At 39.9% G+C, this 26128-nt stretch overlaps 1 protein-coding gene across 3 annotated transcripts in view; it reads left to right on the top strand.

The window, feature by feature from the left end:
• LOC124606676 (cholinephosphotransferase 1) overlaps positions 1–26128 on the top strand; it is a 179663-nt gene that overhangs the window by 101830 nt on the left and 51705 nt on the right. For all 3 annotated transcript variants that reach the window (XM_047138692.1, XM_047138691.1, XM_047138690.1), the window contains one exon: positions 1579–1704. In XM_047138692.1, the coding sequence (XP_046994648.1) occupies positions 1579–1704 (126 nt within the window). The remainder of the gene's footprint in view (positions 1–1578; positions 1705–26128) is intronic.

Genomic DNA, 26128 nt, shown 5'->3' with positions numbered 1-26128 from the left:
CTCTCTCTCCCTCCCTCCCTCCCTCCCTCCCTCCCTCCCTCCCTCCCTCCCTCTCTCTCTCCCTCTCTCTCTCTCTCTCTCTCTCTCTCTCTCTCTCTCTCTCTCTCTCTCTCTCTCTCTCTGTCGATACAATATCAATTCTGTAATGACAGTATGGGAAACAAGTTTGAAATGTGTTCTCTAAATAGTGATTAATTTTTGATATAAAGTTACAACAGTCTTTTAAAAAGTTACAGAAATGAATGATAAGCTACACAACTCTCTATTAGCGCATAAACCCAAGCTGGCACGATCAAAAGAGTACACAAATAGCGGGCTTGTTGATAATAGTGATGTTGCTGTGTGCCGGTATTTCATCTGATGGAGCAGATATGTTTTCTCTTATGAGAGGGGAAATAAATAAAAATACAACCATGTTATTTGCATTGGATGAACTTTTTTTGTTTTTATTTGTATGTCTGTCTGAAGTGTGGACTATAGCAGTGAACTTTTTCCATGTGTCACTTTTCCTCTAAAGGAGCACGTTTGCAATCGTGTACACAGCATCACTCAATTTTTTCCATAGTCTCTTAAAACGCAACTATGTTAGAGGGCATCTGATCCTGGTAATTGGTCGTAAGAAGTCACGACTTGCCTTATATAACCTGCATACTTCAGTAAGGAAGAATGAGTCGAGGAGTAGGAAGCAACCACAGTGCCACAGTTCTTAGACCATTCATATTCTGTTAACTACGGCTGGTAGCAATAAAGCTATTACTGCACTGAGGCAACAGTGGCATCTCTATTTCTGATGTACACATCCCTCAGCACTCAACATGTACTTATTCCATTTCTTACCTCTAACGGGACAACATGAAATTTAGTGAAGCAACATAGATTTTCTCATTCCCTGTTCCCATTAAGCTCTCACCTCACTGTTGAGGAGCAGGGCATGTGTTGATGAAAAAAATAGTAGCTCAAGTAACTTGCAGTAAGCTGTTCAGCAGTTGTGACCTCTTCCTGATGTGTTAGACAAATTGAGGTCTGCCTTAGTCATTTGTGCTTAGGGCATATTCAGGGAGTGGTTGTGAAGTGCATTTGATGTACAAATTTCAGTACATGACATTTATATGCAGACAACAGGGCATGAAGTTATTTTAGCAGATGACATAATCTCTGTTCTAACAAACAAGAATAAAGTTGTTGCAAAACACTTAAAATTTTATGTCCTATCATATCTGCTTCCTACATTATTAAGAGCCAGAGTTGAATAAGATGACAGGGTATTCGGCCTATCGGTATATTCTGTGGCTTCTTTGTCTAGCAAGCTTCTCACCTTGAGCATTGAGGACATCAACATTTTCTGTTATCATTGTGATTTAATAGCAATTCCAGTATGTTAGACTAGGTTTACTGTTTTACAAAAAAGTATGGTGGTAAAAGAATGAAACATTTTAAAATTTTGAATGTGTTTTCGTTAATAGAATTAGCTAACTGCTACATATGTGTCTTCAGTTTCAGAACTCGGCATTAAATGTGAATTTTAATTTGCTTCAAATCTGAAGAATCATATTTATATCATACTCATTTCTTCCTTAGGTTGCTCATATGACGAAGAATGAAATGGAGTATTTAGATACAGCTCTGGTTGGGCCAGCCATGCTGTTTCTCAATCAGTATTTCAATTTTTTCATTCGTGAATATATAGTGTTATGGCTGTGTTTGGTAAGTATCCAAATATCCGTTGTCTGGTTTAATACATCTGCAAGGTGATTTACTCCTAAAGAGTCATGATTTATTCCTGAATTTAGATTGTGAGTTGAAGAATCTGTGACCTACTCTAAGAGTCCTTATATGTTTTCAAGGTTGTAACCTTTGTAGATCTACTGTCAGCAACTTGTTCCAGTTTCGGTGGTTAATTGATGTGAACTACAAAAATCTTTAGCCTCTAATAACAGATTGGATTTTGCAGTAGTTAAGACTCTGAAAAGGATACTGCTTTAAGTATTCACAATTATTTCTTCTGATTGTTGTTGTTGTCTTTTTATTCCTCTCATTTCACAAGGCGGGATGTTCATAAGACCATATTGCTTTCGACTCCTTAAATCTCATCACCTTGGGGATCAAGATTTCGTAATGGTGCTACATAATAGTTCAGGTCCTTTTCAAAATTTGCTGATGAATTTACTTTAGAGGTATTCAAACAATGGAAAATCCAGGATGGAATGTAACAATATCATGAAAAGGATAGCTGCTACTCACCATAAAGCGGAGATGCTGAGTCGTAGATGGGCATAACAGAAAGACTGTCACAAAATCAGCTTTCGGCCAACAAGTACTTTGTGAAAAATAGCACACACACGCACACACACACACACACACACACACACACACACACACACACACACACACACACACACACACCCCGTCTGCCCAGTCATGAGCATTACTCGCTTGTGGCAAGTTGGGGGATGTTTCTGTTACCATCACACCTCATAAGAGCTTTAATATTGTCCAGGGTATTATATTCCACAGGGACCTTCCTTTGCAGCCCGACGACCAGCTGCACGCCAATTTAGAGCGGAGGGTGTTCATTTCGTCCGGCACGTCCATCATGTTCCGAGGGATAACCAGGTTGCCACCGGTGCCTTCATCTTGGCCTTCGAGGTTGACACATTGCCCGAGAAGGTCAGGGTGATGGTCTACCATTGTGACATCAAACCATATATCCCTCCCCCGATGTGGTGCTTTAAGTGCTGGAAGTTCGGCCATATGTCTTCCCGCTGTACTTCCAGCCCCACCTGTCGAGATTCTGGACGTCAATTGCATCCCAATACTGCAGGCACCCCGCCTCCCATCTTTGTCAGTTGCAGAGAGCACCATTCACCTTGCTTGCCAGACTGCAGGATTCTGTAGAAAGAAAGGAAAATCATGGAGTACAAGACCCTGGACTGAGTGACCTACACTGAGGCTAAGAGGAAATTTGAGTGCCTTCATCCTGTGGCTATGACCACCTCATACGGCACCGCTACAGTTCTCACCCCATCAGTTCCTCGAATTCCTGTTGCCTTTCAGAACCGGGAGACTACACCTGCCCCCTTGATGGTGGGGGGCACTTCCCTCCCTGTTGCTCCCGCACCACTTACTTCGGGAGCGACACCCCTCCCCCCCCCCCCCCCCCCTTTCCCCAACCATCGGGGATTTCCATCCCCACTTCCGAGCCAGAGAAGTGTAAGGCTTCTTCAGCTCCTCTCCATAGGAAGGGGTCCCTTGGGTCACTCCCTTCTCACGTTTCTGCTAGTGGGAAAGATGACACCCACCAGTGGCTGAAGAGCCCAAAAGCAGCTGGTTGTAATGGTTCACTCTCATCCTCAGTCCCGGAGACTGATTCAGTGAAGTCCTCTCTGCCAGGGAAACCCATGGAACAGTGCGATAAATTGAAAAAGAAGACCCCTAAGAACAATGAGCTTGCGGTGGCACCCACACCACCGCTACCTACATGCTCTGCATCTGAGGTTGGGGTGGAGATTCTGACATCCACTGAGGACCTGGAACTTGCCGGACCCCCAGACACAATGGATATAGATTGCTCAGGCAAAAGTCGGTAGCAGCAGGCGACTCTTAGGCGTACACTGCTTCATTGAATGTTCCATGTCCCAGTCTCACAATGATGTCACCCTCCAGTGGAATTCCGATGGTTTTTTCCACCGCCTGGCTGGGCTACGGCAACTGTTAAGCTTTACACCTTTTTTTTTTGTCCACCTCCGGTAGCTGAATGGTCAGTGCGACAGAATGTCAATCCTAAGAGCCCGGGTTCAATTCCCAGCTGGGTTGGAGATTTTCTCTGCTCAGGAAATGGGTGTTGTGTTGTCATAATCATCATCATTTCATCCCCATCAACGCGCAAGTCTCCGAAGTGGTGTCAAATCGAAAGACTTTCACCCGGTGAACAGTCTACCCGATGGGAGGCCCTAGTCACATGACATTTACATTTACCTGCTTTCTGCATTGCCCTCCATGAAACCTGGTTCCCGGCAATGTGGACCCTCGCCCTCCATAGAGATTTTGATCGAGCATCAGGTGGATTTTTTCGTTCATGTCCTAAACTCAGTCTGTAGTGAACTGTGCCCCTTCAAACCCCCTTGAAGCTGTGGCGGTCAGAATACGGACGACACAGGAAAAAACTGTCCATAATGTATATCTTCCTCCAGATGTTGCAGTACCCCTGAATGTATTAGCTGCACTGATTGATCAACTCCCTGAACCTTTTATACTTTTGGGAGATTTTAGCACCCATATCCCCATGTGAGGTGACACTGTGCTTACTGGCTGAGGCAAAGGTGTCGAAACTTTACTGTCTCATTTCGACCTCTGCGTCTTAAATACTGGGGCCGCAACACATTTCAGTGTGACTCATGGTAGTTACTCAGCCATTGATTTATCAATTTGCAGCCCAGGACTTCTGCCATCTATCGACCGGAGAGCACATAACGACCTGTGTTGTAGTGACCACTTCCCCATCTTCCTGTCACTGCCCCGGCGTCAGGCCCACGGACACCTGCCCAGATGGGCATTAAATGAGGCGGACTGGGAAACTTTCACCTCTGATGTTACCATTGACCTCTGATGTCACCGCTGACTCTGCCCCACTTGGTAACATCGATGTGACAGTTGAGCAGGTGATTACCACACTCGTTTCTCCAGCAGAAAATGTGATCCCTAAAGGGTGCTCCCAGCGAAAGACAGTCTCTTGGTGCTCGCTGGGAGTCGCTGAGGCAATTACAGAGCGTTGGCAAGCTCTACAGCAGCATAAGTGTCACTTTTCCTAGGGCACCTGATAGCCTTTAAGCGGCTCTGTGCCCATGTACGCCAGCTTATAAAAAGGTGGAAACAGGAGTGTTGGGAGAGGTATGTGTTGACCATTGGGTGCCGTGCGTCACCTTCCAAAGTCTGGACGAAGATCAGACATCTTTTTGGGTACCAAGCCCCAACAGGTGCCCCTGGCATTACCATCAGTGGCGTGCTATGTACTGACGCAAATGCGATTGTCGAGCACTATACTGAGCACTAAGCTTGAGCCCCTGTGTCAGAGAACTACCCCTCCGCCTTTCACACCCACAAACGGCGGATGGAAAGGAAAGTCCTCTCATTCACCACATGCCACAGAGAACCCTATAATGCCCCATTCACAGAGTGGAAGCTCCCCAGCACTGTTGGACATTGCCTGGACACAGCTCCTGGGCCGGATCGGATCCAGTCAGATGATTAAACATCTCTCGTCTGACTACAAGCGCCATCTGCTCGTCATCTTCAACCGAATCTGGTGTGATGGCATCTTTCCATCGCAATGCTGGGAGAGCACCACTGTTCTGGTGCTCAGACCCGGCAAAAACCCGCTTGATGCGGATAGCTATCGGCCCATCAGCCTCACCAACATTCTTTGTAAGCTGCTGGAATGTATGGTGTGTCGGTGGTTAGGTTGGTCCTGGAGTCACGAGGCCTTCTGGCTCCATGTCATGGCGGCTTCCGCCAGGGGTGCTCTACCACTGATAATCTTGTGTCCCTCAAGTCTGCCATCCGAACAGCCTTTTCCATACGCCAACATCTTGTTGCCGTCTTTTTTTACATATGCAAAGCGTATAACATCACCTGGCGACATCATATCCTTGTCACATTATACGGGTTGGGTCTCCGAGACCCGCTTCCGATTTTTAGCCAGAATTTCCTGTCGCTCCGTACTTTCTGTGTCCAAGTTGGTGCCTGCCATAGTTTCCCCCATATCCTGGAGAATGGGCTCCCGCAGGGCTCTGTATTGAGTGTATCACAACTTTTAGTGGCCGTTAATGGTCTCACAGCAGCTGTAGGGCCATCCGTCTGCCCCTCTCTGTTTACAGACGAGTTCTGCATTTTGTGCTGCTCCACCAGTACTGGCGTTCCTGAGCGATGCCTACAGGGAGCCATCCACAAGGCGTAGTCATGGGCTCTCACCCACGGCTTTCAGTTTCCGGCCGCTAAGAGTGTCCTGGTGGAGGCCGGAGTACCTCCTTTGGAGATCCGACAGTGCACAACTGTCTGCCAGTTATGTTGCACACATTCGTAGTTCTCGTGAGCATCCAAATTAGTGTCTTCTTTTTCCACCCGCAGCAGTTCATCTCCCGCATAGGTGGTCCAGGCCAGGGCTAACGATCTCGGTTCGCGTGCGATCTCTTCTGTCCCCGTGCACTTCAGTACATGTGTTCATGCCCCGGTGAATCGTTTCTTCTGTGTACTGATTTCTTGAGCAGCCTGAAAGCTTATCGCCCAGTGGTACCCTCCCCATACTTTGGTGGTGTCCATCCAGGAGTCCATCTATGCCATGGACCGGTCCCGTCGTTCAGTGGTGTTTGTGTGGACCCCAGGACACGTCGCCATCCCAGTGAATGAACTTGCTGACAGGCAGGCCAAACAGGCTATGTGGAAACCGCTTCTGGAGATGGGCATCTCTGAACCTGACCTGCGTTCTGACTTATGCTGCAGGGTTTTTTGGCTTTGGGAGATGGAGTAGCATAACAGTACACACAACAGACTGCATGTCATTAAGGAGATTACGAATGTTTGGAAGTCTTCCATGTGGGCCTCTCGCAGGGAATCAGCTGTTCTCTGCTGGCATTTGGCCGGTCCACGGTTACCTCCTGCGCCGTGAAGACCCGCCTGAGTGTTGGTGCGGCACCAGGTTGACAGTGGCTCATATTCTGGTGCACTGTCCCACTTTGACTGCCCAGCCACGAAATCTTGAGTTACCCGATTCGTTGCCACTAATTTTATCTGACAACGCCTCATCGGCTGATTTAGTTTTACGTTTTATTCGTGATGGTGGGTTTTATCATTTGACCTAAGTTGTAGCGCGTGTACTTTGTCCCTCTGTGTCCTCCACCCTAGTGCTTCTAGGGTGGAGGTTTTAATGTGTTGCAAAGTGGCTGGCTTCTCCTTTTTTTTTCCCTCATGGTCAGCCAGCCATGGTAATCTGCTTTGTTGTTTCAATCTCTTCAACCTATTGCTTGCATTTCTGTGGCTTTCTTGTCCCCTTTTGTCCATTTACATGTTTGTTGCCCTTCATCGTTCTTGTGATTTTTCCTTTCATTCCGTTTTGAGTTGTCAGTCTCATTTGTTTTATTCTCACACTTGGGGCATTGTTTTATTTGGAACAAGGGACCGATGACCTCATAGTTTGGGCCCCCCCCCCCCCCCACCCCCTCCTCTTTTAATTCAACCAACCACCTTTGATGGGGTAGGTGATGTTTGTGACTAGACTTGAATAGGTGGTGATGGAAGAATGTATGGCACAGGTCATGCATCTAGATCTTTTACAGGGACTTGATCCATGAGGTATTCATTTATTTAAATATCAGTCTGTAGTGAAATGCACAACATTTAACTTTCATCTGAAACCCATCCTCCACTAACATTACTTTTAGTGTTGAAAACAAAAATCAGAGTAAATTGTTCATATGAATACTTCACACACTGGACAGAGTCTTCGTATTGAAACATAGTAATACTTCATTTTTCCATTTTCTTACACTCATTACACTATGGGTATTGTCCATACTATATTTTGTCTCTTCTCACACCTTCCTCCACTCGTTGGATGGCAGTTTTGTCCGGTGCTAAAACACTTGTGGGGTTCCGTGACGAACATCAGTTTTGTATGTAGTTAACATGGAGAAAGGAGTTGCAACATACAGTGAAACCCCGCTTTTACACTTTTCAAGGGGCTTCAAAAAATGGTGTAAAATGTAGGAAATAACGTTTTAAGCTGTAAAGTTATGTATAGGATACCCCTTTGCATTTTCGCACTTTATGTATGCTATGTGTACATAAAAGGCATCAAAACACTTTCCAGGGACTTGTTTATTATCTAATAAAGGTTTATTTTCTAGTAAAAACTGCTGACGTAACTGGAACTGATAACTGTCTGGGAAGTAAAAACATTTAACTCAATTTCAGATGTCACAATCGATGCTTTTGAAAACCTGCAGCTGTCATTCATTATTTAAATAATGAAATATTCCACTAGTTAGGTATTTTTTCATGCTTAACGCAATGTGTTGTGAGAATTTTTCCCATTGTCAAGTGCAAATATGTAAATGAGTATTTTGTGTGGTGTTTGAATATGTATTATTCTGTGTCTCTTGCACTGTAGTCATCTTTTGAGGTTATCAGGTACTGTTGCTTCTCATTTATGTGGAAAACCACACACATGCAAACTATCACTCACATAGTTTGTTTGTGTAACATCACAAAAAATACATACGTAAATACTGCACTGGACAGCGAGAATAGATTCTCGAAACACTTTTTGTTAAGCTTGAAAAAAATATGTAGTCATTGCTGTGTTTAAACTAAAAACATTTGAGCAATGCAAAGTGAATGACAGTGTCAGCTACTGCTAGAAGTGGCCAAATGCCGAAACACGCTAAGTATGGTTCGACAACGGTGTCACGATAATCACAACAATCACGAAACTGCATTTGTGGAGTAGAATGCCCTGGTGTCAAGAAAGTTAACGACATAATATTTGTAAACACTACTGGACGGCCAACATCCTGCCAGTGTCATTTTTTTTTCTCCAGGAACATTTTTTCGTAATTTGTAAATTGCGTGAAAATTATCAATATGTTGACACAAAATTGGGTGCATATTAACATAGTGGACATAGAAAATTTGATGGGAATGATAAAAAATGTTGTAAACGGCGGGAAAACGTTAATTCTGGAAACATAAAAGTGGGGTTATACTGTATGTAAAATTAGGACCCAAAGTGTAGATCAGATTCTAAAGCATTTGCTTATGAGTTGTTATAGAAGAATACTTCTCTAACAGTTTATAGATCTCCTCTAGGAAAACTTCACCGGTTTTTGAGAAATGTATTATTGAGCTAACTACCAGACACGAAGAAACAGTTAATAGTTTGTGGAGATTTCAATGTAGATTTCTGAAAATACACAGACAGGAAAAATGAACTGCGAGCATTATTTGTGAGTTTCAATGTACTTTCGATAGCCAGTTTTCCATCTCAAGAGTAGCAAGATATTAGGACCCTGATTGGTAACATTTTTATGGATAGTGCTCAGGCCGAAACATTTACTGTGTACACAGTTGTTTAATAGACTATCTGATCATGATGTAATGGTAATAAACAATATGACAACTTACAGATGTGAAGAAGGTTCATAGAAAGCAGTGAGGCTTATTTGTGAGAACAGGTACTAAGTGTAAGTTAAAATAGGTAGTATGGAATGAGGTACATCGGGAAAGAGGTGCTAATGTCAAATTCACTGTATTGCATAGTAAATTTGTGTCAGTATTGGAAAGTTGCTTTCCTAAAAAGTTAACCAGAAAAACCATTAAACGGGTAAAGCCATGGAGAACTAAGGGAATTAAAATATCATGTTGGAGGAAGAGGGACCTTATATAAAGGCCAGAGTAAGTCAAGATCCGACATTACTTGCATGCTACAAAAATTGTGTCTTATTTTAATAAGGAAAGTCATTAAAATGTCAAAAGTATGTACAAAAATTAATAATATATATGGGATATTATCAAATAAGAGACAAGATAACTAGGTGGTGTACAAAATATTATAACAAACTAAATGAGGATGTTCTTTCTGATAATTCATCAGTTTTGAGTACTTTTAACTGTCTTCTTCTAAATTTAGCAGCAAAAATAGGATTAAATGGTTCAGTTGAAGAAGCAAGAGAATATATTACAGTGTCATTTACAAAACTTTCCACAACTAGATGTGACACTCCAAAATTATTATGATTCTAAAAAAAAAAAGATCAAATGGCGTCAGTGGAATTTCAAACAGAAGTCTGAAAAACCTGTTCCAACATAACAAGTAATGTTCTTATTGATATATATAATGCACCAAAGGTACAGGGAATTTTTCCACAGATTAAAATACAAGATTGTTAAACCTCTATATTAAAAAATGACAAGAAAGACTATCTTTTTCCAAAATACTCGGAAAAGTAATGTACTCAGGCGTAGTCTCACATTCAAGTAGAAACAATTTTGCATATCACTGTTTACATTCCAGAAGCATTGCTCAAATGAGAGTACTGTTTATACATTCACTCACAAAATATTAGAAACCTTTAATAATAGATCATCACCAGGTGTTCTTTTTGTGACCTCTCTGAGGTGTTAGGTGGTGTCAATCGTGTTGCTCTCGTATAAGGTTGGGGGGGGGGGGGGGGGGGGGTTCAACAATTTTCCTCTAACTGTGTCAATAGAAGTGGGTAGATGCCCCTTTTAAGTTCCTAGATTATGTCAGCAGTGGGCTATAGGAAAAGAGAAAATCCTGTCTAAAGATTTTCAAGTACAGTGTCATGAATTATTGAGCAGCAATAATGAAGTAAGTGGTGTGGCACAGTCGTCAAGCATTTGTTCGTCACGTTTGTTGTATAGACCCTGATACCAAATCTTCGTAATTTATTATGAAATTATCATTCAGAATTTCAACAATGTGCTCTGCAATTGCTTGACGGGTAGCTGTTGCTACCGGACCAACAGACACAGGATGATTGTCGGTAATCAAACAACTGTTTTATAAATTGAAAAAGACGAAGAGGAATGGAGAATTTTTTAAAATCTTTTCCCAAGGTTATATTTTAAACAATCGCCTTACTGGTAGAAAATTCTTGTTCAGTTTCCAGTTCCCAATAAAATATTGATTTTTGTGTAAAATCATCGCAAATATATGGTAAGATGCTGTTACCAAACAGCAGAGACCATTACAAAATGTCGGAAAACAGGTATAGTAAGGGCCACCTATAGGGGATTTGAAACAGCTTCCAGATCCATGTGCTCTGAATGTGCAAAAGAGAACAAAGGAAAAGGAGAAAGGGGCGTATGATGAAAACAGAACATTGCTATTGAAGAACAGTTGAAATTATAAAGTGTCGGAAACGTGTCATTTAAGAAAATGCCTGTTTAAATATATTTCTTGAAATTGTTTAGTCGTAACTAAATTGAATACATTAATTTTACATATGGGTCATTCCATGTCAGTTCAACCAGGGGCTCCAGCTCATAGTCTCAGATTTGACTGAATTTCAGTACACTAATTCTAGCATGTGTGGAACACTCGTGTACAAAGTATTAGTTTCCCCTGCCAATTATTTCCAGAATTATGACTTGTGAAAGAAAGTGGCGTGACCCGGAAATTCCAACCTGCATCTGGCAATCTATCTTCAGACCCAACTTCAGGTCTTAATAACTTTGGAACTATTCCACACAGTCCAGTGACCCAATAACATCCATTTGGAGAACACACTCCATGAATCGAAACACCAACAACATATTTCTGAGGGAAAATAAGCAATTCCAAAATGTGATTTAAAAAATGTAATACGTGAAAAGGTACATATTGTAGGTGCCCTCTATGACAAATATAATTCACTCAAAAAGGGTATAAATTTTTTTGTGGTAAGATTAATGTGGCTTAAACACACACAGAACTCATCGTGCCCATATTAGTCACAAAAAACTGAGTTACATGCACACGAAAATACAAAAATTTGAAAAATTACCTGAAAAACATGGATTTTCAAAGTGTGGTAGCACAAAAGGGACATGTGGTATCCAAGCCAAATTTCACACACTGCATAAGGAGACCATAATGATATATATCTCAAAATTTCAGCATGTTATTGCAAGACATTTGTGTACAATGTAAGTTGACAGATGTATTTGGTGATGTGGCCATTGTTCCACAACACAATTTTGTAAAAACGTATCGTAAACTATTCTGCCTCTTCTTATCCTCTCCCACAACTGTTTAATCACTAAGCAACAACATATAGACAGATTAACACAACCGATCATTAATGTTTACTGCACCTTAACTGCTAAAAACCAGTCGATTGTGCTTCAAACAGAAGTTCTCCCACACTTTAGCTACTGTACTCTGTACATTGAGTGGCAAATTGTACTGTCTTCCTGACACTGTGGTAGGAACTGGAACTGTCATAAGAATATGTTCAAAAGGAATCAAACACCTGTCTGCCAAACGTGGCCAATGAAATGATCTTGCTGGTCCTGCTGGTGCCATGAAGTTCACAAATACATCACCTTCTGCTTCACAGCACTCTGCAACACATCCTAAGTACCATTTGTCATCATAAACAGCAATAACATAGCAACCTGGTTGTATGCTGCTGCTTTTGCTTCTGAATCCTGAGTCAGACACACTGTGAAGGAACATGTTGTGCATGAACCTATAGTTATAAGCGGACAGTCTGCTCATGTGCACATTGTCAGAGTCCACTGGAGAGAAGTGATGATAGCTCCTTGTGCCTGCAACAGATTTAACGTGTTCTAGTCTGCTTTTTAGCAACTCTTCAACTGATTTCACCTCATATTTCAAAACATAGAATGATTGTACGCCAGAGATATTTTTCTGTACCCAAGTGAATAATTGAAGAGGTGTTAGAATGTGACCTTCTGTAGAGTGCTGCAGACTAGCTCGTTATGCCATGCGCTTAATGCTAGCACCAATACCATCACATACATTTTTACCATGACTCGTTGCAAAAAATTCCATTCTTTGTGAATCTGAAAATCATGGTAATGCATGCATAAATTTTTGAGATTTTGACAGTTTTTGTACTGACTAGCTGCCCCATCACTGAAGTGTTTCACAAAATGTATGTGAGGCGGCTTGTTTTTCACATATGCCATGAGTGTGAATGTGGACATGAACTGCAGTGGCATCATGAATTAAACAATCACTAAAAACGCACAGGTGTTCACCTCTACAGTAAATCGCAAATGGCTGGAGAGTTGGTTGACTGTTGTCCTAATTATATCCTCGGATGGCATCTTCAACTATAAATGCATAATTTTCAGAAAAGTCTAGTATTACTATAATTTCATCTTGTTTCAAATTATCCTTACAAAACTGGAGATAAGCCGATTGTGCTGTTGCTGTGATGCTGTGTGTGGTCAGTTTGTCCGTTTTTTGACAACACATTTTTCAACAAAATCTTCCACTGTACTTTGCTTTGTTTCAAGACTTGTGCAATCCATGTACGTCCATGGTTTATAAGAAAGAAGTTCAACGTCATCCATAAGGAGTTCACCATACAGTTTGTTGTTCATGTGTTCTGCAAGATTTACCTCACCAGGACACTTTTCACACCTGTGTATTATGCACTGGTAGGAACTGATGTCACACACTAGCAGTTCCACTGCACCTTTGTAATCCAGACCAGAATCCTGTATAGCAGCAAACATCAGCTTAGCATTTTGATGGGTCTCACATACACAAACGTTGTGTGTGCCCCCTTGCACTTACAGGCACAACCCATTTTGGCCGAAGATTGAAAAAAGATGATAAACCTACTTTGGTTTTGGGATACTTTTCCTTGAATTCTACATATAGTTCTCATATGTTGCATAGCAACAGTCTTTTTTGCATCTGTACACGTACATTTCCCACTTTCACCGTTACACAGTCTTTTTTTTTCCAGGCATTATTTGGCTGTAGTCATTATTTTCATGAAACTCCGACACTAGCACCTTTATTTCTGAACTCAATTGCTTACCCTGAGCCTGTTGAAGTTGTGGAAGCTCTCCTTGGGTTGCTAGCTTTACCATATATTTAGAAACATTGAATTCCTTTGCAAGTGTAGTCAATAGACCAGGTGGGAGGTGCAAGGGTAAGAATAGCTACTTTTTTCTGGCGTGTGGATATGGCACATTTTTCTTTCAAATCATGCACAATTTTGTCCAAATCAGAGCATTTCTGGCATGATTTCTGTTCCTTTGGTGCAGATAGTTCTTCCTCTTCCACCATTAGTGTGTCAGCTGTTTTGTGTTTTAATTCCATTTGAGCTTCTTGTAGTTTTCTTCTACCGTAGCTGGGCCTGTCTTTTTTCCCAACTTTGTGTGTCTTCGTGGAAGACAAAACAAGAGCAGTCACTGAAGTATTTAATTGCTCATCTGCTGTGGTTGTAGGTGGCTAATACTCTTCGTCACTGTCATGTAAATTATCAGAATATTCTTCATTTTTTAGCAGTGTAACATACCTGGAATATAACTTTTGTCCTGGTTTCATGTTAAGTCCCATGCACTGATTCACTTTCAATACTGATTTTATATCGATTTCTCTGAGGCTACACTTCACTGTCTTTTTATGAATCCGAAATGGATCAAAACAACTTCTTTGTAGGAAAGAATACTTATCCAGAAACACTTTCATGTGATGATACGATAACAAACACTAAAGTTTCTTGGAACTGTACTTCTTGTGCCCACAGGGTGTATCCTGGATCTCCATAGCAACAAATCTTGGTCCAATTCATCCAGATCATACAGTACAAAGCGAATGCCACATTTTCTTCCATATGTTGTTTTATGACATTCAGATGCTTGTGCTCTACCAATACTGCAACTTGTTTGAACAAAAGCACCACTAATACACTTCTGCCTCCATACTGACTTTCCACAACAGTACTGACCTGTCTGAACTATAATCTTAAAATCATAAGTAACCTGTAATTGTTGCTAGTTTCCTTTGTTGCTCCTGCCTAACAATGACTCATTCTGTCCCTGAAAACTACCATTGTTTAACTTTCTGTTGCCTAATGGTTCCCAACAATTGCTGCAGCTTTATCTGAAACAAGCTGTCTGCATCATCACTGTTATTTTCTAAATCCTGCTAAAAGAAACGTAACCAAATACATCTCTGTCAACTTTTATTGTACACAAATGCCTGCAGTAATAAGTTGAAATTTTGCCACATATTATATTATGGTCTACTTATGCAGTGTTTGAAATTTGCCTTGGATATCACTTGTCCCTTTTGTGCTACCACACTTAGAAAATCCATATTTTTCAGGTAATTTTTCAAATTTTTGTATTTTAGTGTGCATGTAACTCTGTTTATGTGACTGATATGGGCAAGATAAGTTCCGTGTGTGTTTAGGCCACATTAAGCTTCCCACAAAAAAATTTATACCCTTTTTGAGTGAATTATAGTTGCCATAGAGGGCACCTACAATATGTACTTTTTCACAGATTACATTTTTTTAATCACATTTTGGAATTGTTTATTTTCCCTCAGAAATATGTTGTTGGTGTTTTGATTCATAGTGTGTGTTCTCTAAGTGGATGTTACTGGGTTGTAAAAATTTCACTGGACTGTGTGGAATAGTTCCAAAGTTATTAAGACCTGAAGTTGGGCCTGAAGATAGATTGCCAGATGCGGGATGGAATTTCCGGATCATGCCACCTTCTTTCACAAGCCATAATTCTGGAACTAATTGGCAGGGGAACTGAAAATTTTGTGCATGAGTGTTCCGCACTTGGTAGCATTGGTGTGCTAAATTTCAGCCAAATCTGAGACTATCAACTGGAACATTTTCTCAAATTGTTTGAAATGACATGGAATGACCCATATACAAATTGGACTGTTTAAATATATTTAAATTTTATAATTAATAGTTTAATATTGCAAGGAATAAAATAAAATGAAAAAAAGTCCTGGTAGCAGCAAGATCGAACACAAGCCATTGAATTGACAGTCACTGAGCTTGACCACTACATTACACCACTGACTTGATGATGCTCAAAACTCCTACATATTGTGTTTGAAAATCTTTAGCGAGTGTTTTCTCTTTTCCTACCACCTACTCAGTGGAGATACTCTACGAACTTGAAAGAGGCATCTACCTGCTTCTACTCATCATACAGTTTGAGCCATATAGCTGAGCCCTGTCATGCACCCTTCCCTTTTTAGGGAAACTTAATAATTTGAAATGAATTTTCTGATTGTAAATTTCTTGATATCAGCTGTATTAGGTACAGATCTGGTACCAAATAATGACACACAAAAATTTGTGCCAGACTAGGACTCAAACACGAATTTCACACTTATTGTGAGTGATCGCCTTAACCACTTCAGCTACCCATGCATGCTCCTCGGGCCTACACAAATTTCCACATGTCACATTGTCTACATTCATTATTGTAGTCCACTAAATTCATCACCGTATGTCGCTATTAAGTAGTAGTACTGTACATAATACAGCTTATGTCAAGGAATTCACAGTCAGCAAATTAGTTTCAAAGTATTTCATACAGATGTGGGTTGTCAAAAGTGTCTTTTCTTTCAGACACCCATGTAAGAAATCATAAGTTTTATGAAATAGGTGACCTTACACACATCTGGTTTGAATCAGACTTAACAAATGGAATGCAAAAAGTTGTGCTAAAGAATCCGGACAGTGTTGAAAGAGTAGAAAATTTCAGTGACTGGGGGAAGATTGCAAAGGGAGTCCCACAGGGTTCACTTTTGTTCCTTATATATGTGAATGATCTTCCAATTAAGTCATCAAGCGGGATTGGTATTTCTGAGACGATACAAATGTTGTAAGAAATCCCATTAGAGAGAAATCAATGGCGTTTTTCAAAGAATTAGAAAGAAAATACTGTTTGCAAAAAAAAGCAAGCACTAACAATAACTTCTGGTGTTCATCCATGGCCATCCCGTTGTTACAGATAAACTCGTTATAAGCGATAGTTAAGTTCCACAGAATCACTATGCATACTGGGTTTGCAAAACTATAAAATATTGAATTAGGTTCACATTTACTTACATACAAAGTCTTGGTATTTTACCAAAAATAATCATCATTTTCCTGAAACTCACGTAAATGCAAAATTTATATGGTTCAGAATTTAACACTGAAATACACTATAATACACTAAACGATTATGCCATGTCTAGTGAACTCCCAGCCAGCTTTTGTCATAACTGTTTAATGCCCCAGGATTTTGAGAGTATTATGATTATTGTAATTTGAATTCCCTGCAGCATTTCCTCTAAAAAGAAGGGTGCATCGATCTTTGGCAGCATTAAATCAAGGTGCTGTTTTTTCTTCAATAGAAATGAATATGTGATTGGGAATTTGTTTCTAAAATAAGTAAATTTTACCAAGATTGATTGAAAACCTACTTCACAGTATAACCATTTTCCTGTTAATTATTTTAAACCTCTTCTTAAATTCCTTGGCTCAACTTCGTCTGCCACAGTTGCCTCTCCCGTGATTTTAATGTTGTTCTGAAAGCCAAGATGATGCTTGAAGTGATCAAACCACCCTGGAAGGTACAGGATTGTCGTCTTCTTTCATTAAATGTGCTTACAAGCTCTTGGCTTTAGCTTGAATAGTGCCTCCAGAGAGGGGCGTGTGCAGTTGGTTGTGGTGCTCAGTCCAACAGCTTAGCACTTTTTCCATTTTTCCCCCCACCATCTCAAAGTGAGACTTTTAACAGTGAGCAGTTCTTCAGATTGAGTCCACATTGTGACAAACAGTTCTTACAGTAAATTCACCAAGTTCCAAAGCATGCTGAATGTCAACAACGTACTCACCTTTCTCATAGTGATCCAAAACTTCTCTATGTTTCTAATGAATAATACTTCCGTACACACTTCTTTCCCTCAGTAGACGCACTTTCTCTCCTTTTACTTGACGTTTTAAGTACAGGCACTGTCATGTGTTACTTAACAGTTGTACTGACCTGAACTGACAATTCAAGTCTCGACCAACACAGCAGAAGATCCACATTGACATATGCAAACACATTACTGCTTCAGCGTCCTATTAAGGAATGGCAGTACTGGACTTAAAACTAAAATCGTGTTAATGTGAAAATATAGATAACAAATCCACATATAACGGGATCTACCCATGCTTCTTCAAGGAGTTACACATTTCAACTGCACCATCACAGTACACATATATGTTAATGAAATTTTCTATAAATAATCCTTCATAAATTGAGAAGAACAGTTACATTCATACGCGCAACACTAGGAGGGAAAATGACCTTTATTACTCGTTATTAAAGCTTTCAGTGGATCAGAGTTCAATATGCAGCAACAAAATTTTTTGATGATTTGCCCAATATCGTAAAATGTCAGATCTAGTCCAAAATCTTTTTTTCTAGACAACTCCTTCTATTCCATGGACGAATTTCTATTTAAAAACTGGCAGCCTGTCCTCTTTTTTAAATATAGTTGCATGAGGGATTAAAAATGTGTGTTCACAGTACTGTTCTTCCTGTACTCTCATACATGCTGTTACCATTACATGCATAAGTGTTGCAGGGTGCTCTACATGATAAAAAATACTTGAATTGCCAATAATAATGTAATTGGTTGGACTTCAAGAATTATTTTGTTTCACCATTGTATCTTCAGAATCGTTCATAAATAATTATGAATGAAAATATAGTATTTTAAACATAGCTGCACAACAGCAACGGTTCCACGTAATAAAGTTATAAACAGCCGACCAGTTGCAATGGATAAAGAATTCCTTACCTAGGTTTCAACAAATTTAAATTTGTCTTCTTCAGAAGGTGGCCTAAGGACAATGAACATCATAGCTTACATTAGAAAGGTATGAAACTTAAGTCAAGAATAGATTTTAACACAAATTAGAGAGCTCTTGCATTACAAAAATATGAGAACGACAACTGGTACTTACAATTTTACATTAGTATGGACTGATGTATCATCGCCGTTTTTACAAATGTCTGCATAGATCCATTTGTCAAAATTAAAATATAGCCCTAGAAATAGGGTTTGTCACGTAAATATAAATTAGTACATGGATGTTGCAGAGCTCACAACCGACTGAGTGTAATTGGCCAGCGTAGTTACTCTGCAGCCAGGGCGAACCATGTGCCGATTGGCGTACAAAAGCAACGTGTAAATTATCAGTATTAATAACATCCTTAGATAAAGTAAATTGTTACTTTATCTAAGGATGTTATTAATACTGATAATTTACACGTTGCTTTTGTACGCCAACCGGCACATGGTTCGCGCCATGAGCGCCACCTGCCCTGGCCGCAGAGTAACTACGCTGGCCGATTACACTCAGTCGGTAAGCTATGATGTTCATTGTCCTTAGGCCACCTTCTGAAGAAGACAGATTTAAATTTGTTGAAACCTACATAAAGAATTCTTTATCCATTGCAACTGGTCGGCTGTTTATAATTTTATTAATGAAAATATACTTTATTCTGTTAGAGTTTCATTGTGTTCTGGGGATGGTATTAAAAGGGGAAAAAAGGGAATACATTTTAATCTATAATTCTGTTAAGCTGTTGAAATGCATTCATAAACTTTCTTAATAGACAGGTGCCTCCACTCCTGGCATTCATGCATTCATTTATTCATTCGCTTAAAAGTTTCTAGTGTAACACACATCATTACATTTAAATCAGAAACCTATCAAGAGTGAGTATTACTTTTATCAACTAAGACATCTTAATGAAAGAGATCTCTAACTAGTATTAGAGGTTATGGATACTGTGTTAAGGATGAGCATAAAATGGAAATAAATACAAATATATATTTGCTCCAAAACACTAAAATGGCCCATTAAAGAGCTATAGATGATTGATGTGGCGAAGTGAGCATATAGACAAAAGCTGATAGCAAAGATGATTGATTGATCATGGAAGTCCACAGTACTGAGATATAAAATACAGTTCTTAACACATTCAATTCTACACAGGGTATTCTTTGGAAATGCATCTTGTTATGATAGTTTCAAATTACTTATAAAATCTACAAAGCAACTCAGTATGTTATACAAGCATTACGAAGATAGTGGACCGGAAATCAAATTACACAAAAGCCGTGGACAAAAGTGGTAGTGAAGTAACAATCACTACAATGATGATTACAAATCAGTTGTAACAGTATAAAACGAATTAGAACATACCATTGTGTGTGTGTGTGTGTGGGTGGGTGGGTGGTCAAAGAAGTTGAAAAATAATACCATATTTTACGAACTATCTGATACACTTTTTTCTTCAAAAAATTGCCTCCAAAATTTAGGTGTGTCGTATACTCAGAATTAATATAAAAATGTCCAGTGTTTGATTTAAAATTCCCACCAGTCTTAAAGATGGCCATATGTTCGATGCTGCGGGAAACCTATCTCTATTTGGCAACATTGAATTCACCTGGCAGCAGCAGTGCACCGATGTGACAAACATGAGTTGCAGGAATTCACAAGCTTGCTAAAATTGTCTCTCTCCTGCCCCCCTCCCCCCTTCCCCCTCCCACCTCGTTATAAACCCAGAACACTGTTTAGCCTATGATACTTCATTGCAATCTACCAGTGAACTTGAGCTGAAAATATTTGTATTATCAGTAATAGTACAATATTTTTGTTAGTAGCTATTTTCGTTACGGAAAAAAAAAGAAAAGGTATTTATATGATATGGGTTATAAATTGAAAGTAATAGAATATACTGAAGAGCATGTGAACAGAGCAGCTGAGTGTATTTCGGCCCTCCACCAACAGAAAAAAACCATTCTTGGACTTCTGGACATACCAGCTATGTATATAGTGTCACATGGGACCTACTTATATAGCTTAGGCCCCTTGATTGAATTACAGGGTTGCAATTCTTCTAGAAAACCTGGAATTCTCAGGGACTTGTGCATTTGTAATCTACCGTATTTACTCGAATCTAAGCCGCACTCGAATCCAAGCCGCACTTGAAAAATGAGACTCGAAATCAAGGAAAAAAATTTTCCCGAATCTAAGCCGCACCTGAAATTTGAGACTGGAAATTCAAGGGGAGAGAAAAGTTTTAAGCTGCATCTCCAAATCGAAACAAAGTTGGTCCTTTGTAATATGAGACACAATTTAGGTCGAATGAATGACGATACAGCTACAGTAGTTTGGTTCGAGTCGCAAGCTTAGCAGTTAAGCTTTACCAGGTAGCCCTTGCTATGCGTCAGGCATTTTTTATATGGGTACCCTTCCTTTTTCACTTGCTTCGTTTGGTTTGAATTGATTGCTTATTTTTCTTTCATCTGATAAGCGTCGTTTTCTTTGTTATAGGTGTTTACGTTACTCTAAGCTGAAAATTCATTACTGTACTGTGTCATGCATTGTTTGTCGCTTGCATGGCTTGCTTTTGTGCGCGCTACCGCCGCTTAAGGGGGGGGGGGGGAGAGAGAGAGAGAGAGAGAGAGAGAGAGAGAGAGAGAGAGAGAGAGAGAGAGGAATCGTCTCATTAGCAAAACAATGGCAAGAGACTGCTATTTGTTGTTACTTACACTGCTGCTGTCTTTGATAATGATCAACAAGAACCAAATAATAGACTGCATATGATAGATGATGCTCTGAACAAGAGTTTAGTGAAAATTTTTCTCCGTTTGGAAATCTTTGCAGGTGCCTCTTTAGTACATTACATTCGGCACAGAAATTAGAATCATCTTAGATTTAAAAATCTAGTCAATTGCTGTGCTTCATTTCTGACTGTATCACTATTAGGCATAAGAATAATACGAATATAAACATGACGTGATATGTATATTCTTCTGCGTTTGCTGTTGTCTCACTCTAGTTTTGTAGTTTATTAGGCAGACAGGATTTAAATGCGATAGCAGCAAACACGAAACAATACATGGCAAAATGTTTATATTCATATTATTCTTATGGTGAAGAGAATACTGCATGTGATTCGCAATTCATAAAAGTTCCTATTAGCAACCATCTCTTCTCATGGTAGGAAAAAATTCAGAACGTAGAGTTGGCCATATTGACGAGTAAAGCTGGGCATATTGACAAACTTCCCAAAGAGTCTTGCCAGTCGGATTTTCGTAGTACGTTGAAATGCTGCTACATTCGAAGATGAACAATATGGAATTTGTATTTACTTCGTTGGGTAATGTATGAAAATGCAGTGGTTGAAACTCGGGGCGGAGAAAAAAAAAGCTCGTCCTCCACCTCTTTTTTTTTTTTTTTTTTTTTTTTTTTTTTTTTTTTTTTTTTTTTTTTTTTTTTAAATGATGCAGATGATTTGGTGCCAGTATTTATCTTTGTGCCTACAAACCATGCCTCTGTAGCGCTACATATATTCGATGGCAGAAGTTAGTTGTGGCGGCACACACCAATATTTTTCAGAACTTCCGCTTGCTTTGCACTCGATTCTAAGCCGCAGGTGGTTTTTTGGATCACAAAAACCGGAAAAAAAGTGCGTCTTAGATTCGAGTAAATACGGTAGTATTGAATCTCAGTTTTATAGAGTTACATGAATATTATTCCATCCTCCACTAACCATTAATTTATCTAGAGCTTCTTGATACCTGGAATTCTCAGGGACTTTTTTTCCTAGTTTGAGTACCCACCGTGAATTAGCACTGCCATTTTCCTAACAGAGCATCGAGTAAGGTTGTGCAGTGGTTAGCACACTGGACTCACATTCGGGAGGACGACAGTTCAAACCTGCGTACAGCCATCTTAGGTTTTCTGTGATTTCCCTAAATTGCTTCAGGAAAATGCCAGGATGGTCCCTTTCAAAGGGTACGGCCAACTTCCTTCCCCATCCTTCCCTAATCTGATCGTACCGATGACCTCGCTGTTTGGTCCACTCCCCCAAATGAACCAACCAGCCAACCTAACAGAGTGGTAGACGATTAGTTGTAACCCATTTTCCAACATTGTGGCTAATATGACATTTCACAGACAGTCATCCTGTAAATAATGCTATGTATAAAACATTATCCTGACACATTTTATTTTATCCTCTGAGATCTTTTGACCTAATGTCCTCTCTCGTTTCCTTTGTAAATAATTGTTCTTATGAAATACTACTTATCATTAAACAATAATTCATAATAATTCTATTACCCTTAATTTTTCTTATTTTACTATGTAGTGTGTTGCCCCCTAAAAATCTCCTAACACACTCATATTACAGTTTGAGAGGTGTCCATAACTTACATTGTAAGACTTAACATGAAACATATTTATAACAATTCTCCTAGATCTTATTTTTCTGGGGAGTACATTGTGCCCTACACATCTCCTAACCTGCTCATATCATCATTCCAGAGGTGAGCATAATTTGTGGTTATAAGAAAGGTCCACACTGTGAGAATGTAAGTATGAGAAAGAGGGACTAAGGTTGTTTTTGCACCGGGTGGCAGAGAAAGGAAGGAAGAAAGGACAAATGTAGGATAATTGGAACTGAAGTTGGGAAGATAAACCCTAAAGACATGTAAACCCATCCAACCTGAAACTAATATCCAGTAAATGACCTACCAAAAATGCAGATGATTCCTTTACATTTTGTTGTTACACATGCTGTTAATGTATGTTGAGGATCATTGTGTATGTAGTTCTTTTACTGTACCTCACAATACTACATCTGTACATCTGTACATTGCATGATGGATGATACCATGTACCAGTAGTAGCCATTTCCATTCCTGTTCCATTCAAAAACAGAGCGAGGAAAAATGACTGTCTAAAAGCCTCCATACAAGCCGTAAGTTCTCTCATCTCACCTTCATGGTTCTTATGCGAAATGTATGCTTGCAGCAGGCATATTGTTCTGTGGTCAGCCTCAAAGTCTGGTTCTTTTAATTTCCACAATAATGCCTCACAAAAAAGGCATTGTCTTCGCACCAGATATGCCCATTTCAGTTTACAAAGTGCCTCTGTAATATTTGCATTCTGATAGAACGTACGGTTAACAAATCTAGTAGCTCGCTTCTGAATTGATTCAATGTCTTCATTTAATCTGACTTGATGAGGATCCCAAACACTCCAGCAGAATCAAGAACGGATCACACTAGCACTTTATATGCTGTCTCCTGTACAGATGAGCTACACTTTACCAAAATTCTCCTTATAAAATGAAGTAGACTTCCTTCCAACCTCATATGCTCAATCCCTTTCATACTACTTTGCATTGTTATGCCTGGTTATTTAAGCGATGTGATTGTGTCAAGCAGCACGTTACTAATGCTGTATTCTAACATTGCAGGATTGTTTCTCCACTCACCTGCAGTATACTAATTTTTTTTTACATTTAGAGCAAGCTACTGTTCATCACACCAACTAGAAATTCCGTTTATGCCATTGTGTGTTCAATTACAGTCACTCAATGACGACATCTTCCCATACACCACAGTTTCATCAGCAAACGGCCATGAATTGCTGCTCACCCTGTCTGTCAGATCTTTTATGTGTACCAGGCATAAGTGCAGTCCCTTCACAGTTTTCTAGGGCACTCTTGATGGTACCCTTGTCTCTGATGAACACTTAATGTTAGACCAGTGTGTACTGGGTTCTATTACTTAAAGTCTTTGAGCCACTCGCATATCTGGGAACTTAATCTGTAGGCTCAGACCTTCATCAGCAGTCTGCAGTGGTGCACCATGTCAAACGCTTCCCAGAAATCTAGGAATATGGAGTCTGCTTCTTGCCCGTAACCCATAGTTTGGAGTATATCATGTGAGAAAAGGTCAAGCTGAGTTTCACACAAACAATGCTTTCCAAAACTGTGCTCATTCATAGACAGGTGCTTTTCTGCCTCAAGGAAATTTATTATATTCAAATACATAGTGTCTTCAAGAGTCCTGCAGTAGACGTGTTAAAGATATTGGCTCATGATTATGTGGTTCCATGCTTTTACCCTTCTTATATACTGGAGTCACCTCCATGTTTTCCTTCTCTTGAGACTTTGCACTGGGTGAGATATTTGGAATAAATTCAAGTGAAGTAGGGGGCTGGTGTTGCCAAATACTCTCTGTAAAACCAAGTTGGATTCCATGTGGACCTGGCAATTTGTTTTCAACGCTCTCGGTTGTTTCTCTGTGCCAGGGTTGCCCGTTTCTATGTACTGTATGTGGGAATCTGTGCAGCAGTCAAAAAATGGTATGTTTGTACTGTCCTCTTGCTTGAATGATTTCTTGAACGTGAAATTTAAAACTTAAGCTTTTCTTTTGCTGTCATCTGTTTTCACACCAGACTGGTCAACGAATGACTGGATAGAAGCCTATCTCACATTCTTGCTACAATTTATCAGTTGCATCTCCGCTTGCTCATCATCCATTGTCTCATGAATAACACTGACCATTTCTATCCTGTATCATTACTGATGATGAGAAATGGTGTCTTTGTGCTAACATAAGAAAAAGAAAGTTATGGTTGAGGCCAAACAAAACAACAACTCCTCATACAATGACTTGCGTGCATCCACAAAAGAATAGTGTTATGCATGTGGTTGAACAGCAAAGGTGTGGTATACTACAAATTGCTCCCCTGAGGTGTAACCATCACAGAAGTCTTACAGATGCAATCCAAGAATAACGACCACGAAGATTATGTGAAATGGTGCTACTCCATGATAACGCCTTCCCGCATTCTACTAGACTGGGGAAAAAAAAAAAAAAAAACACTATACAGGAGTTGAATTGGAAAGTCATTCCACACCAACCTTATTCACCTGATCTTCAGGGTGTATACGACCCAGGACAATCGGGAGATCCGGGAAAGACCCGGGAATGTTTTCATCAGGCAAAAAAACGGGAAAAACCCGGGAGTTCTTTAGAATTCCGGGAATTTTTCATTGTTTTAGTTTTCAGTTAATTTTTTGTAATTTTGACTGGTAAGAACCGATACTCTAACAATGTCTATTTCTGCATCCCACTACTGCAGAATAATCCTGCAGCAACAAAACGTGAACGAGAGAATAAAACTTTTCTTGCAAAGGAAATGCACCATATAAATAAACACAGAGCTCATACAAGTGTCTGCCAACAGCAAAATGTGTGAAAGGCATTAGGAAAACCATGCAGTGCTTCTTAACAACAAATTACCTCCGATGATCATGACATCACAACTGTTTACATTAGATTCATTTGAACGGTTACAAGCGGGTTCATATGCATGCACAGTTGAGTCGCATATGAGTAATACCTTCTCCTGCTTCTGGCTTCAGAATGTCGCTGTTGGCTGTGTAAGCAGGAAACCTGGGTATCTGAACTGGGCGGCAATTTCGGAGGGAGGGAGTGGTGGGGGCGGGGCAAATTAATATTCTTGAGGGGAAAAAAACCTCGTTTCACAAAGCGCCTAGCATCTAGTGCACGTTGGTCTGTTGATTTCTGAATGTTACTTTTATACTTTTAATCTGCCAGGAAGTTTCATATCAGCACACACTCCGCTGCAAAGTGAAAATCTCATTCTGGAAACATCCCCCAGACTGTGGCTAAGCCATGTCTCCGCAATATCCTTTCTTTAGGAGTGCTAGTTCTGCAAGGTTCGCAGGAGAG

Source organism: Schistocerca americana, chromosome 3, assembly GCF_021461395.2.
Source record: "Schistocerca americana isolate TAMUIC-IGC-003095 chromosome 3, iqSchAmer2.1, whole genome shotgun sequence".
NCBI classification, from domain to species: domain Eukaryota; kingdom Metazoa; phylum Arthropoda; class Insecta; order Orthoptera; family Acrididae; genus Schistocerca; species Schistocerca americana.
The sequence above is the reverse complement of the archived record's forward strand: the minus strand, read 5'-3'. Positions and strand labels throughout refer to the sequence as shown.